Raw genomic sequence first — 16,424 nt, 5'->3', positions numbered from 1 at the left:
TCCTTTTATTGCTGCCTTTACATGAATACACTAGTTCACATTGAGTTTCTATTGCTTCTTCCAATACTTCAGCTAAAGGGCATGCACCTGTAGGCTGTGGTCAGTCACTGCCTTCTTAGCTCTAAGGCAGAATATCACAGCATAAATCACCATGCAGCTGCCTTACTGCTGACCTTGGTGCCTTTTATGCCTACCCATTAGCTGCTCAGCAGCTCAGGCTGATATCCCTGATGCCTCTCCATGTATTCAGTGCTGTATTACCAAATGGAGGAGGCCAAAATTATAACTCTAAGAAGACTGTGGGACTTGTTTTAAGAAGTAGCCGTGCCTTCAGAGGAGTCAGTATGGATGTATTTTATGTCCATGTAAAGTGGGTGTATGGCTCACTTTATAACAAAGAATGGAAGATGATGCCTGATAAATTCAAATGAAATAAGGCATGGATTTTTAATGACAGAAGTGATTAACTACTGGAACACACTAGAAGGAATATTAGTGAATCAACTGACTTGCTTGATGTTCTCATATTAATTCCTTCTTAGAGAATACATTTCAATGAAGCATGAGTTACAGCTTGATGTGAGAGTAAGAGAAGGAAACACAGTAGTCTGAGGAGTCAAGTCACACAAATGATTTATTTTCTAAACTTCTAGACTTCTGGACCTCTCCTACACCTATGTGTAGGGTGTTTTTACTCAGACTTAGTGGCTGTGGCAGGTGTTCAGTGAAAATTTTTATTTCCTGATGTATCCACATCTAAGTCAGCAAGGAGGTTCTCCTGCCTGTAAGCTTTGGGCAGCTATCCTGAGCTTCTTGTACCAGACACATTACTGAAGTGCTGCACAGACTATTCTATGTTGGCTTTTAAATTCAGTATTTCTTTCATTAAAGGAATCTTTGCCCATGTTTCCTAAACCCCAAAGAAAATTCTTCTGATCTACAAGAAATTAAGAGAGTCAACAGAGATTTTCAGGTAACAATTTGATTCTGTAACTAGTCGTCTTCATTTGTGTTTCTTTTTTACCTCTTCCTTCAGTCACCTTTCTTTCACTCAAAACCTCAGAACTGAGAGGAGTGATTGGGGAAACAGCTTGGCTACAGTTTAATTAAAAGCATAGCCTGCAAGCCGATTAGCAGCAGTGCAAGACTTTCTGCCTTAACGTTTTGAGCTTAGTTCTGAGCTCAGCTAGTTGTGTTTCCCATTGCTGTTTGGACATTTGGAAAGGATTTGCTGGTGACGGCTGTTTTGTTGGTGTACATTCATTACAAATGCAATGGATAGCTCACAGGAGTTGACATGCTACTGCAAGGATAAGAAATTAACTTCCATCGTCAGTTTTGTCATCACACTTGGCAAAGGAAATGAATTAAACTAACCTGATATTCTTTTCTTTTACCATAGGCTGAGAGTTAGCGCTCAGCTTGCTATGGGGCAACTCATTATCTGAGAGTACCTTTTCATAGCCTCCAGCTTAAGATTCACTCCAGTTTAACAAGGCCTATAAATAGCCATTGGAACAGAAGATTTTTCCGTCATTAGTTCTGTGAATGCAGGGATCGCTATCAGATCACAGTATGTTCTCCAGTCCTCCTGTTCTTTCTATGGCAGTAGATGTTGTCTGTTGGATCTCACAAAGCTCAAAAAATCCATCTTGGAAAACACTCACATAAACTGACCCATGTGGACATTTTTCTTTATTAGGGAACTGGTACTAGAGCTGTTCTGGGATATAACCAGGACCTTTAGTGTTTATACCCATAAGCTGGAAAGTATTAGGAAGATAGCTTTATTATCTGTATGGCAGTGTGTATGTCTGTAGGCAGTTTTCAAAAGTAGCAGGTGTTTTTCAATGCTTCTATTTTATTTTACTTCCAGTACACCTTTCACATGTTCCAAACATCTCAAGTTCATGTTCCCAATCACCTGTCTCTTCTAAGAAATTTGGCCTTTTTCCTTTTTCTAATTCTCTGTACTTTTTTTCTTCTTGTTCTTAGGAACTATTGATTTCTATAAGTACAACCCATTTTTTTTTGTCAAAATTAAGCAACTTCACTTTTCCAAATGTCTTAGCTTCTCCACATTTTTCTCATGAAAATCTCTCCCAAATTATTTTCTTTGCCACTCTCTGAACCTTTCAGTACTATTTAGCAGGATTTGTATGAAGTTATGCCAACCTATGCTGTAAAAAAATGTAATATCCATGTTTTTACAATAGCTGTTAAATGGTAGATGATTCTTGCATGTAATTTTCCTGTTTCCAACCATGTAACTCCCCACAGGCTGAAGCCTTACAACTGGTCAACAGCGGTCGGTACGAACAGCGTGAGGACTTTGCAGTTGTTGTGCAGCCGTTTTTCCGAAACACCATTTTGCCTCTGGACAGTGTGAGTCTCATTTTTCTTTTCCATCCTGCATGGACCAGTATCTTCGTATGAATCCTGGTCAGAACCATTCAGTTTTGCATATTACTCATCTTTTTGTTATAGCATCCTTATTTGGTTTTGCCAGTCCAAATAACGGTCACAGTTTTAGTAGTAATGAGGTGTATTTTCCTTAGTAGTGACATTTGCCCCTGATGGATAATCCCCCAGTTTTTTATATTTTTCTGACATCCAGCACAGATTTGAATACCTGAAAGAATCCGAATAGTGAAAGCTTATCCAGCAAAGATAAGTAAACAGTTTTTTTTAATCTGTTCAAGGTAGAGTGTGGGTCTATGGCTGGGTCCATATAAGAGCTGTGACTATTGGTTTAACCATGAGTCTAGATTTGTTATGGAAGTTACTGTGTGAAGTTGAGCAGGATGCATTACACAGGAGATCTCAAAGTATAATAATATGTGCATAGTTATGAGTACCTAACTTTGTCTGCAGTGTCAAAATGTGCATAGATTGCCTTTAGGAAGTTCACAGAATCGCAGGGTTTTGGAAGAGTCCTCTGAGATAAACTAGTCCAACTCCCTGCTAAAGTAGGTTCCCTACAGTACATTTCCCTACAGGAAAGTGTCCAGGTGGGTTTTGGATAATTCACAGAAGGAAGCTCCACAGCCTCTCAGCAGCCTGTTTCAATTTGTTCCCACTGCTCCTTCTTTTGTCACTGGGCACCACTGAAGAGCTTGGCCCCATCCACATGTCTCCAGCTATTTTGGTATTTATAAGCATTCATAAGATCTCTCAGCTTCTTCTTCTCCAGGCTGAAGAGCCCCGGGTCACTCAGCCTGTGACCCTCCTCTGGAATCTCTCTAGAAGTTCCCTGTCTTTCTTGAACTCAGGAGCCCAGAACTGGATACATAACTCCAGTTGTGGCCTCACCAGGGCAGAACAGAGGGGAGGGACCACCTCCCTCAGCCTGCTGACTCTGCTGTTTGAAGTGAACCCCAGGATAAAACCAGCCTTCTTGGCTGAAAGTGCACATTGGTGGCCTATGGGCAACCTGTTGTTCACCAGGACACCCAGGTCCTTCTCTGCAGATAAGTGTGAAGTGGACATGGCAAGTACAGTGCACTTTCAGATACAGTATATCAAATCTTAACATGTGAAATGTATTTAGGATTTTATTTTGCTTTTTATTGCAGAATGGCAAGCCAGATCTGAGTTTCTTTGCTGCAGACTGCTTTCATTTCAGTGAAAAAGGCTATGCTGAGATGGCTATGGCTCTCTGGAATAATATGGTAAGAGGCTGCTAAATAGATCCCAATGTGTTTGTTGTAGGAGTCCCAACAAAAGACTGTGAGGAAGTATATTGGTGTGAAACAAAACAGCAAACAAGATGAAACTGTTATTCTAACGGGAGGAGGACTATTGAACTCTGAGATCCTTCTTTGTCTGCATTGCTTGGGAACACAACTGACAGCGGTTTTGTTGCCTAAAACAGTATAACCTTTTGCTTATCACCTTTGCTTATGAGAAATTCTGAGTATTTCACCATACTCTGAAGAAAAATTCCTTTCTGCTTTGGTTATTAATATACACTAAGGCAAAAATCAGCCCAGTTAAACATACAGTCCTGTATGTTTCCTGGAAAAGCCTGTTCAATGAGCTTACCTTTCTTCATTGACATCTCCTAGACTTATTATGAAAACGCTTGTGATCGATTTCTTCTTTTTCCCTACCATTAAAAGTGTTGTACCATCCACTCAGATATCTGAGGCAATCCTGTTAGAGTCACTGAAGCTAATGGAGGACTGAAATCACACCTTTGATTCCTCTGCTTGCAGTCATGTTCCTTCTGTCATTTTGAGGGAAACAGTTTTTGAATAGTGCTGGCACAGTGTATAAGAAGCATATGCTAGACTTGGTAACTCCAAGGTAACAGCCACTTTTGGAATGATGTTATTTCCTATAGTCAAAAAAAGACCATGATGCTTTCATGCCACAGCAACATTTCCTCTTCTTGTCTCATTAACACAAGCTCTCAAACACATTGTGCCAGCAGAAATGCTGTGTCCTGGTTTGTGCAAGAAACAGACATACATGGAAGAGAAACTTTGCATTTTAAGTAAAAAACTGAGCAAGATAAGGAGCTTACAACGTACTCCATAAGGAACTTCAGCACAAGGACAAGGACATCCTGGGCAGAAATCTGTGCAGTTGCTCACTATAACACAAGCTGTTAAGTCCAGGGTTATGGAAAACAATGTGTGTGCTTGTGCTGAGTAATTGATTTGTGCACACAACAAATCTGGCCTGTTTTTCAACATCAGGCTTCACTGTGTTGGTCTCCAGATGATGGCAGCCTAGTAGGATGCTTTGTATAGTAGTCCTAGCAAGGCTCACTGTGGTTCATCAATCCCCTGGCAAATGTAAATAACATTCAAGTAGTGCATAGCTGCAGATCCAAAGAAAAAGAGGCAATATCTGGGCATGTGGTAGCCTTAACTTGGGTTTGTTGCCACATGATATTCCTATTAGGCGTTACTCATTCCTGAATCACATCAATCCTTTTTCTCTGCCACTGGAGTTTTATTCTGTCCAGGCTGTCACTCATTTCCCACATATAAGAATATTGACACATCTTCCTACGGCATACTGGGGATCAGATTCTTAGTAATGTAAACTCTTCACTTCCACAGAGCTGTCAATTCATGTTGATCAGACTAGTTCCTAGTGAAATCTACTTCTTGTAATACATCCCTTCTTTTCACTCTCTGTCCATGTATGGAGAGGTTGTGCAAGCTTACTGTAAGGCCGTATTGTTTTGCTGTTCCCTGAAGAGCTCAGCAAGAAGTAGGCTTATTGCCAAATGACATGTATTCTTGTCAGTCCACACAAAGGGCTAGACTGTGCCTGGCCATTCTGTGGGTATAAAAGGATGGAGATGGCTTAAGGAGCCTCTTCCTCACTCTGATGCTCTCTGCCCTTTCTGCCTTATGCAAAGCAAAGTGTACTCTTTATACCTTGTGAAGTCAGAAAACTTTAATCTTAACAGTCTCCTACCAGTCCCAAATCTACCCAGTCAGTCCCCTGACCCAGGAGAAGAGCACACAGACAGTGTGTTTAGTTTGCATTATGCCTCTGTGTTTGCTACATGCTACCAGAGGATCTGCATGTGCCTTCCAGAAATTGCGCTGTGCATTTATGGAGATGCTGTCATCTTCAGAACTTAGAAGATGATGCTCTTGATGTATGCATCACATAGAACCAAAGTGAAAAGGATGGGCTATAGAATTCTGCACCTTATTTTCCTTTGCCTGGGTGTTATGCCAGACCCCTTGTCAAGTGTTCTGGCACAGAAAGTGTTAAGTTATCTACAACTAACCAGTCACACTGCAGACACAAAAAGTGAGCCACGTATGTTTCAAATAATTGCATCAGAACTTGAGTTTTTCACTATAAATGCAATGAAACTAGCAAATTCCACCTCCACAACATTAGCAAGAAGGCAGAACAAATGATTAGGACTCATAGGTGTACAACAGGACCTCATGACAACCAGTAAAACCTTACCCTCTGGTTTTCTTCTCATATTCTCCATGCTTCTTAGATTTATTTTCTCCTCATATCTTTAATACATGAGGCATCAGCTTCTTCATCTTGTGTTGGTTCATCTCTCCCCTTTGATTTTTTTTTTTTTTTTTTCTGTGTCTATTTCTATTTTGTACTAAGAAACCAGAGAAATTTTGGAATTTTACCAAGACGTTTTCTTCATCTCGTGTTGGTTTCGTTAGGGTATTGTTTCTCTCCAGCATACAGGTGACACTCTAGTCATGTCAGACAGTAGATGCGTGTACAGATGACAGCAGCAGCAACAGCTGCCCTCAGTGCTGTATACCCAGAAGTGCTGGGTGACAATTCTGCAGTTCCCTTTGGGCCAGCCCTCAGGTCATTGCTTCAGGCAAGTCCATACACAGTTGTAAATGCTTCAGTCAACATGACTGATCAAGCTTCTACTGGTTAGCTTAACTATGGTAACGCATGGCATGTGCACTCCTAGCCATCCACAGGTACTGTGCCATTAGCCTGGACATATTTTATTTTGCAAGTGAAATGGGCTCAGGGAGAGCCTAGGGTCAGTTAATACGGCTTAGCTGACAACCGATGATCTAAAAGGTTCTATTTAATTAACTTCTTGCAGTCTGGTGAACTTGGCCTTAGCTAAAACTCCCCGGGGATTTCTTGTCTGAGTGTAGACTGCAAAGGGTTGTACTGTCTCCTCCTGCCTGTGCAACTCTGCATCATTTCTAGAGGCACTTCCATCACCATGACACCTAAGCTGCTTTCTTTCAGTACCGTGCTTAGTAATGTGACTAACATCTCTCATGCGATTTTTTTTTTCTTTGTGGTTTATACTGTCATTTGAGATGTCCATGTGGGAGAACTGGGTGTATAGTGCACTGCTTTGTTGTAGCAGAATATTTAAAGTATGCGGTAGTCAGAGCTATTTTCTCCTGCACTCGGTGTGAAAGCAGGAAAGGCTTCTCCTTCAGTTTGCTTCCTGAGTTCTTTTTCTGCAGACAGTGAGTTGGATTCTCAATGTCTTCAGCTCCTGAGTGTTAAAATGTTTGGAAACTCTCCTATGATGCACCTTCTCCCACGTTTCTTCATTGCTGCAGGCACCATAAGATTGGATAAAAGCTTGTAGGCACACAAGTCAGGAGTATGAGAAGAAAACATCTTCACTGCTTACTATTGCTTTTCTCTTCCTCAGATGGAACCAGTTGGTGAAAAGCAGACTTACAACAACTTTACCTATGACAGATCGAAACTCAAGTGTCCAAACCCTGTAAGTAAAGGCCGTACTCTCCTTTAACCACATTTATTGTTTTCCTCTTTTCCGATTGTTTCTTGTTTGTTTGTTTGTTTGTTTGTTTTTCAAGAATATCTTTGTAAAGGTTTTAAATAGCAAAAAATAAGCTGCTGTTTATTACACTCTGGGAATTCTACAGGTTTAATGCCATAGATCTATCCTTACTGCAGTGGAAAGTCTCTGCTTTGAGCCAGTTTTAATGAGTGTACATATTTCCATTTGGTTGTCTGCAGCAAACAGATTTGGAAATGGAGCCATCACTGATGTTTCTGAGGCGGCTTCTCTTTTTCCTTTGAGGAACTTCAGGCCATGGGGCAGGAAACAGTTTGGGCTAAGGCAGAAGGCTGAACAGTAGATTGCTTGTCTAGAAATTGACTCTCCTCTCTGAGAAGGGGGATGTTATGCTGTCTGAATACTGCCTGCTATTTGTCTGCGGTCAGTAAAACCTTTAATCTCCCTTTGTAGGAGAAACCCTTTCTTTCCACACTGAGAAACAGTGGATTCAGGAATTCAGCTCTCAACTTGGAGAAGACGCAACCTTCAGTCCCCTACTGGGCTGTCATTGTGGCGGCAGTAGCTGGAGTCCTGGTGGGTTCTTTGCTCCTCTGGGCCGTGTCAGGAAGAGCCAGGAGACACCGATGTGAGATTGATGCAGAAAAGAACATGAAAACGACATCTCTGTAAAGCCAGTGGAGCAAACATCTGTCTCTGCAGAATTAAAGAACAGTTGGACGTTCATCAAGCTTCATTTTTAGCCCAGGAATTTTGGGACCCACTGCTATTGATCAGAACTGCACTGTAGGTCTAGCAGCTGCAGATCAGTGAGGTGAACTATGGAGTTCAAAATGTTAAAGCTTTTTCATGCTGGGATGTGTTTCTCAATTTCTTGAATAGTACATAGGACTTACTCATGCACCTTTGCACCTTATTTGTCCCTTTTTCCTGCAAAACTCTGCGTATAAAAGTTAGATGTCCATGATTGTGACCTGGTGTTCCCCAATGGTAAGGTGTGATAAAGAAGAAAAGTAGCAATTTCACATGTTAGATTCCAGTCAGATCACTGTGCTGAAGGCACTATGGTCATACTACAACCTACAGGGAAGTGCAACACCAAGGAAACATCCTCTAGCACCTTCTGATCAACCATGTGACAGAACAGCCTGGCTTACGTGGGACCTGTGATGTGTTTAGTTGTCCCTTTATTTCATGTGCCAAATACTTTTGATTTTATTGAAACTAAAGTGTAGTTTGTAATGGTGTGACTTTTTTATTTGCTTTGGTTTGGTGGGGTTTTTTTTGAGATTTCTACATTTCCATTCCAGAAATGCAAACAAGCTGAAAATTAAAACTGTTTCAGGGAAAAAATAAGTGTTCTGGGTTTCATAAATCTAGTTATTGCACAAACATAGAAGGTATTCAGACTCTGTTTCGGTTATTCTTCTGTCCAAGATAAAAAGAGATGGATGAAATACAACGTGTGCAGTCAGGAGCTGTAGCTCCATTAATCCCTCCTTTGATCTGCTCTCAAAAGTTGGACTATTAGTGGTAGGGTTGCTGTTTGCATAAATCAGATCCACAGGTGCGTCTGAGCACAGTGGCTATATATGCAGCCCCAAACAGAGATACATTTGAAATGCAAAACAGAAGCACCTGTATCTTGTTGCAGTGTGGCTCACGCATAAGCTCAAACAGCTCATCTCTGCTGCTCTTCCTGTCCCCATCTTCAGTGTGCGTCATTAACCATTTACCTGATGTCTGAACTGCTGGTATTTATTTAGTTCAACTATTGGAAGCAAACACAGCCTTGTAATGCAAGACATCTACTATATTCCAGCACATTCCACAGCATCATTACCTCAGACATATTATATGGTGCTGAGGATCTGAGCAAATATCCCAGTGGGTCATGAAGGTGACAATCTCATTCCTGAATGTTATTCTCACAAGTCTTCTAGCCACAAGATTGTGCTGCAGATACTCAGTTTCCTGAAGCTTTATGAGAAATGCTGCCTTTACTGAGGCTTTTGGGAACTGAGCCTGTTGAGCTTAAACTATCTTGGCTCTGTGCTGCTTCTGCAACTGGAGCCTTTTCCTCTTGTTTCTCTGGGTGCAGCTCTACTACACTATTACAGCAGGAGCACATGGGAGATGGAACTGGAAACTGTGTGCTCCTTATTTAGCCTGTGGAAATGTTTTCTGGCATCTTGCTGGTGTGGACCGAGGAATGTAATGAACTGCATGGGCATTTCAAAATACAATTAAAAACAAAAAACAAAACAAGCAAGGATCGTGCTGTTTGCAGCTGTTTCACAAGCAAAATTATTTCCTTGAAAATACCGATGCCAAGCACTCATTAAGTAGAGGAAGGATTAAGTTGAAATGAATGACAAGTTATTAGGTCCAGATCTTTGTCTGCATTCAGAGTAGCATTAAATCAGGATCTGTGCATCCTGTCTGCTAGTTGTCTGTTTTCCCTCTTTCCTTAATAACACGCCCTTGGTTTCATTGCCCCATGGCATGTTTCCTTGCTGCACCACTGGGTGCAGATTGCTTACTGCTGCACAAAGGAAGGGAGGCACAGGAGGAACTTCAAGTCTGTGTAAAAAAAAACAAAACAAAACAAAACAAACAACCATGCAAAGGATGGTTTTCAAGCCCAGGATTTTACTTTAGACAGTGGTGATCTCACCTGCTGCTGAAAAGCACCTCGTATGTCTGCTGAAAACTGGCTTAGCTCTTCCACTGAGGGAGAGCTGCAGCTTGGTGCTCATGGACAATCGTTGACCAAGGGACTGACCATTGTGAGTTATTGCTGTGAGAAGTGCTGTGCTGTTGCCTGGCCGTGTAAACTGATCTGATCTTCAAGGGAAGTGACAGAGCCTAATAACAGTTGGCAGTTTGTCTACAGCTTAGGCAGCAGCTGTACTGAACTTCTGTCCTTTTTGTCTACTGATGGAGAAGCCCTGGATTCTTACAGTGCTGTTGTTGGGTTATTCATATTCGCTGTATCTTGGACTTTGGGAACAACAGGAAGAACGACCATCCAAGAGGCGGCTCACAAGTTACTTGAAAGGAAACATGTTTTCTGAGAGTCACAGGTCTCTGAGCATGATTCCTGAGAACTATAACATTAAAACTATTTGTATCCTCAGTACAGAGTTTGCTCATCCAGAGACCTGAATATTATTTCTAGCAGCATTAGGCTGTATCCAAAAAAGAGGGTGGTGGAAAAAGGTAAAGAAGCTGGAATGTTTAATGTTGCACATGCCAAGTATCTCCATGTAATCGTCAGCAACTGGCCCAGATATTACATGAAAATGTGCTCATATCCTCTGTTGGACTGAGTATGGGGTCCACAAATGTGCTTCAGTGGTAGAGTACTTTGTGCTCTCCAGGCTCTCTGCTGCCTTACTAAAAGGTTTTAAGAATCCCTTTGGACTGACAGTACTGTGTGGATGTGGCTCAGTGAGAGGCGGGAGAGGACTTCTGCCACCATCCATGGGTTGACCCTGGGGTGAGATATTTCAGAAGGAGAAACCAGCCACTGTTAGGAACACCTAACAGTGTGTTAGTAACTTATGCATGTGAAGGAGAAAAATGGCCTGTTGCCTTGAAAGTGTATGTGTTAGAACTGTCATAGATTTTTTAAAATTCCTTCTTGTCATGAAAACTAGGCATGAAGGAAACAAAACCCCTTTTGCTACCTTTTGTGTTGGTTAGGTGACTGGAAACACCACCTGAGGGCCACAATGAGTTTAGGTACCAATAGGAGATAATCCCCAAAACAAAAGAGCAGCCAAAGCTGCTCAGCAGTTCAAAAGCAGCAGGGAAGATGGGCCTTGGGCAGTTCACAGCGGGTGAATGAGACAAAATGTTTTCAATGCTGTCACATCAGCTCAGGTTTGTAGCCAGAGCCTTCTGTGGCAGTCACAGGTGCTGGCGAGCTCAGCAGCTCTGCATTTGTTAGGGATTTGCATTCACTTGACAGGTTGCCTGTGGGTATCTTCTGAAACACCTTTCAGATCAAAGTAAAACACAGGAGCTAGAAATAAGTGGGGAGGATGCAGCTGGGTAGGTTGGACAATATATACCTTGAACATTCCTAAGGCTGGCTTGGCTCACTGCTGGGTTCCTATCATTCCATCAGCAATGGACAACTTGATACACTGCAGGTGTAGGCACCCTCAAACTCACCTATGTGCAAAAACAGCCTCTGGGGCCTGGAGTGCAGCAGCTCCTTAATGTCCCAAAGTAAAATTATGTGACTACAGCAATAATATAATAACCCTGAATATCCCTTCCAGATCTTCTGGGAATCTGAGGCTCTGACACATCTGGGCAGTGAATCCCAGTGAGGAGGTGCTCACTGTAAGCAACAAGATAACACCTCTGGGGATGTGTGAAAGCAGAACTTCCTGTGTCTAAGTGCTTGCCAAGTCCTTTAAGTTGACAATGGATTCTGAAGAAATCACGTAGCTTTTGCTGAATGTACTTTCCATCTGTATGCCATCCCTTTCAAAGTCACCTGCGCTAGCTTTCTGTGAGTCTGGGCTGAAAATGACACAAATGCTTCTCGGCCCATGGCATAACATCCATCCACCACACACCTGTTTTGTGGCACGAGCTGACATTTTCCTGCTGCTGCTGCACAAGTCCAACAACCTCTTCACCTCTCCCCTCCCCAAGGCATCCTTCAGTACAGCTGCCAGAAACCTGTGGTGTGCAGTAGGCAAATGAACCAGCCTGGCAATTTGGACATTCTCCTGGCTGTTACTTATTGTACAGTGAAATATTTGGTGCCTTTATTGAAACACCGTGTTAAGTGTCTTGCAAATATTCATGAGGGTAATTCGAATGTCCCAGCATTCCTGTGAGACAGCCTTATTACCCCCACACCTTCCCCAAAGAGGATGAAATGTGTGTGCAGAGAGGTGAAGTGATGTGCCCCAGGCGAGGTGATGAGTCAGTGGCTGAGCAGGAAATTAAACACAAGAAGCCCTGGCTCCACAGACACGACCTGGTTGTGTAACCACTGCACAACTTATCACTCAATCACCAACGGAGCAGACTGGTGGCGGTGCCAGTTTTATGCCTGGTTTTCCCTGCTTGAATGCAAACTCAGCAAAACAGCAGCAGCCTGTACAAGTGGGGAGGAGCAGTGGGCGCAGCAAGCTCTGCAGCATGCAGGACACCATGATCCAGGCCGGCCCTGGTGCTCCAGAGCTACATGGGGACAGCAAGCACTCAGTGGGACCCAGGTTGCATTTATTATGGAGTGCAAGGCTATGGGCTCTGCATCATCTTGTTCTGGAGTGATCCTGATGTGCTGCTTAGAGCAGGAAGGGTTGGGGCTTTGGGGCGTCTGATCTCAGATCTGTTTGAATGGGGGAGGTATGTCCTTACGGACAGAATTCTTCTGAAAATGACAAGTCCTGCTGGGAAGAAATGATGTTGCTGAAATGGGTTTTTTTTTCTCGCATTGTTGGTCTTGGTTGGTTTGCCTTCCATTTTTTTCCTTGTTGGAAGAGAAATGGTGGGAAAGGGAAAAAAGTTGACCCAAAGTGAAATTTTCCCTTTAAGAATGTTATTGCAAGGCTATATAGCTCCTTGAAAAGCTGTTTAGTTTCAGAACATTCAGAAGCATAGGATATCTGCCTTTTGATTTATTTTCCAGCTAAAGCCATACTATTAAAAAATAATACAGATTTGGAACCTTTTGATATATTTTTAACATTGCTGTCCTGATTTTTGAAGCAGGAACTAACACCAAGGCATCAACGTGTCCAGGGAGAAAGAAGCTCTTCCAAAAGCTGCAGTAAATCCAGACTTGCTATGAGTGCCTGCAAGACAGCCTCCTGCACAGCCCCCCCCTGCAGTGACCTACCTGAGCTGTTGGTGCTACTCAGCCCTGCCACCTCTGAGAGTGACCACAGACTGAGACTGCCCTTGTGCGATGTCACCCACACTGTTCAGCAGTGCCAGCACACGGCTCTGGCACCACAGCATCCTCAGCCATCTGCAGCATGAAGCTGTGCCATGTCACCGCTCTTCAAGAGCTGCAGCCCTTGTGTGACCATACGGTAAAATGTTCCTCACTGATTCCAACAAAAAAGGGGAAAGAAAAGAAGCATCTTTCCACGAATAAAGCTGCCTCTCAGCATCTTCACCAGCATGCCCTCAGCTTGTAGCCTCCATAACTGCTGCTCCATCCATGAGATGGGCCATCTGCTCATCCTCCAGCCTGCATGCAGCAGCCTGCAGTCTGGTGCTGCCCTTTGCTTCCTCCCACCAGGCCGTTCTTAGTAGAAACCTGTAGCTCACTCAAGTGTTTTATTCTTTGAACCACCATGATTTTATACAAAAGCAGCTGGGAGCTGGAATGAATCTGCTTGATTGGAAACAGGGTCGCCTCTGCAAATTATCCAATCCTGTTATAATGTTATTTAATGACGTTATTTAGCAGCGTGCTCTTCTTTGGTCATCCTTGGAGCTGTACCAGCTGACTGCTTGCTGCAACAGTCTGGTTAGAACTCGATCTGCCTGCAGCGTCAGCTGCCTTGGGGCTCTTCTATCTCACTGAACCAGGCAAACAGGCGTGAGGTGCTTCTGAGTTTCTCTATGCGTGAAACTGAGGGAATCCAGGAATGTATCAGAAAGGCTTCTCTGTTTCTCTCCCTCCCTCTCTCCCTCTCTCTCTCTCTTTCTTTTTTTCCACTGGAACCTGTCCAGATGGAGCACAAACAAGGAGAGGATAAATGCAGAGTGCTCTGCTGCCCTGAAAGCATGTGCTGACGTCAGCGCTCGTGGACTGGCACTTTAATCATCACATGGGGAATGTTTCTCTCTCCCCGTAGCCTCACTTTGAGCTTCTTTGTGCATGAACATTAGCATTTATGGCAAGGAAGATTTATTTTCTTTGCTGGTTAAAAGAGCAGTACATCTGTAATGCTGTACGAGCTGCTAGATGGGAGCCCTGGAGAGCCAAAATCCTGCAGGCTCAGGCTTGGCACAGCAAGGGCAGCAGAATCACAGAATGCCTTAGGCTGGAGGGAACCTTGAGGATCACCCAGCTCCAACCCTGTGCCCTGGACAGGGCTGCCCCCCACCAGCTCAGGCTGCCCAGGGCCCCACCCAACCTGGCCTTGACACCTCCAGGGATGGGGCACCCACAGCTTCTCTGAACAGGCAAGCTTCCTCCTGTACGTACTTCTATGCACTGAAAGCTAAGCTGAAAGCAAGAGGCTTAACTGGTCACCATTTACAGCAAAATTATTGGCTTCTCTAAGCCAGACTGTGCAGAATACTCTGGAAAAAAAAAATAGAGAGAGAGAAAAAAATAGAAAAAAATAAAGGTGTGGAGTCCCATCCTGACGTGGTGGCCATTGCACTGTGTGAGTTAGAACAGATTTCAGGGAGCAATTGAAGGATAGGTTTCAGTCTGTGTGGTGCAGAGAGACTGCTTCACTCCAAGCATTCAGGAAATGTGCTGGATAGGGGAAAGATGACAGAGACTGATGCTGCAGGCAGGCTGCTGTCGATGCAAATGCAGTCAGCTGGTCCCATTGGCTGCTTTCATTAGAGCGCCTGCTGCACAACCAAGTGGTTTCCTAATTACAGTCTTCGCTTTGCCCTGCTACTGTACAGCTCTGCATCATCAGGTCCTGCTGCTTCCTAGCACTGCTGCAGCACAAGGCAGCAAGGCCTGCCTCAGCGCTGGGCCCTGCTTGCTGGGTGATTAAAGGGGGATCAGGGGGAATTAATGGCAGTGTCACTCCTGTGTGCGGTGGCTCCTGGTTCATACCAGGCCTCAGGTGGTGGAGAGCTTGAGGGCATTTACAACACATGCATGTGGACTTGCAGACATCCATCCATCCCAGTGAGTGATGCGTTTCACAGATATCTGAAAACTTGTGTGGTGGTGCATAAGGAACACAGGCAGAGATAGGGAAAGAGGGCAAAGATAGACACTAAAGATTTAGAAGGTTTCGCTCTCGGCATCTCTCCCGGCTCCATCTCTCACACCAAACACATGCAAGAACTGGAAATATTCCTTCCTCCCAGTCACATTGCCACTAGACTTGACTCTTATCTTTTAACAACAGATACTCCCACTTGGTCGCCTCTCCCTCCAGAAAACCACATTTTCTGCAGTTGAGCAGCCAGCAGCTATCAGCTGAGCTCAGACCAGCACACATCGTGGGTTGTCTGAGTGATTCGGGCTTTTTAATAACTACTTTGATGTGCTTCTTTCCTATTTGCTTTTTGGATTTGGATGTTTTGGTGAAAGTCTTTTAAACTTTCCAGGGTGGAGACATTTTTTTCTTTGCTTTTAAATGAAAGTAGCAATTTTCGCGTAATTACAGAGCTGTGTAAAACGGCACCAAATGTTGTGAAATCCATGATACAATCTTCGCAGTGCTCCTCCTAATACTCCAATTTGACTTGCTGATAATGGAACCCGATTTTGTTTTCCTGGCCTCTCTAAACCTGCCAATGGCCAAACATTCTTCACTGCGAAGTTGGTCAGAATGATCTGCCTGCTCTTCATCTCATCTGTTTGGCATGGTCTGTGCTTGCCAGAAGAGCTGTGGCAGGGTGCAGGCCACCTGTGGTGCCCAGGCTGCGGGGTATGGAGGTGGGTGGGGTCTTAGTTTGTGTTCCTGTGGCGCTGAGTAACCTCAGAAGCATTTGATGAGTGCATGGCAGTGAGCCGTTCCTGTACAAACAGTTATTTAAAATGCTGTGTCCTGAAATACCCACCTCACGGACCAGGAAACAGCCATGTGTCACTGCTCCGTGCCACCAAGGGAGCTGCCTGGCAGGTGGCAGCTGTGGTGTGCTGGGCTCACGTGGCTCACAGCACTCACTAGAAAGCAATGGAGAAGTGTCTGTCAGCATTTCTGACCCTTGCTGACTCCTACCAGAGAGCTGATCCTCCGGGATGATCTCATGCAATCACAGCTAAGTCTGCTGTGCCCACTTGATTGGCATTTGATGCTGGCAACTTTTATGCACGGAGAGGTGGAAGCTGTAGGGCTGGAGCCGCAGGCTGCCTGGTGACTCACCCTGTTAGAGCTGGATCCTAACCCGTTCCCAAAAATGAATGTCTGAAGCCTCGCATCCACCCTGCTGTCTGCTTCATTTGTGTTTTGTGCCTTAGGAGATAAATCTTCCTTCC

General features: G+C 43.9%; 1 protein-coding gene across 1 annotated transcript in view; it reads left to right on the top strand.

Moving 5' to 3' along the window:
- The window catches only part of PLB1 (phospholipase B1), a 79,812-nt gene extending 71,318 nt beyond the window's left edge, over window positions 1–8,494 (top strand). Inside the window, 5 exon segments of the mRNA XM_015857533.2 lie at window positions 892–973; window positions 2,281–2,385; window positions 3,576–3,671; window positions 7,148–7,222; window positions 7,712–8,494. Coding sequence (XP_015713019.1) covers window positions 892–973; window positions 2,281–2,385; window positions 3,576–3,671; window positions 7,148–7,222; window positions 7,712–7,930 — 577 coding nt within the window. The 3' untranslated portion in view covers window positions 7,931–8,494.
- The last annotated feature ends 7,930 nt before the right edge of the window (window positions 8,495–16,424 follow it).

This window comes from Coturnix japonica, chromosome 3, assembly GCF_001577835.2.
Source record: "Coturnix japonica isolate 7356 chromosome 3, Coturnix japonica 2.1, whole genome shotgun sequence".
NCBI lineage: Eukaryota > Metazoa > Chordata > Aves > Galliformes > Phasianidae > Coturnix > Coturnix japonica.
Note: the sequence above shows the minus strand (reverse complement) of the source record. Positions and strands in the feature narration are given on the sequence as shown.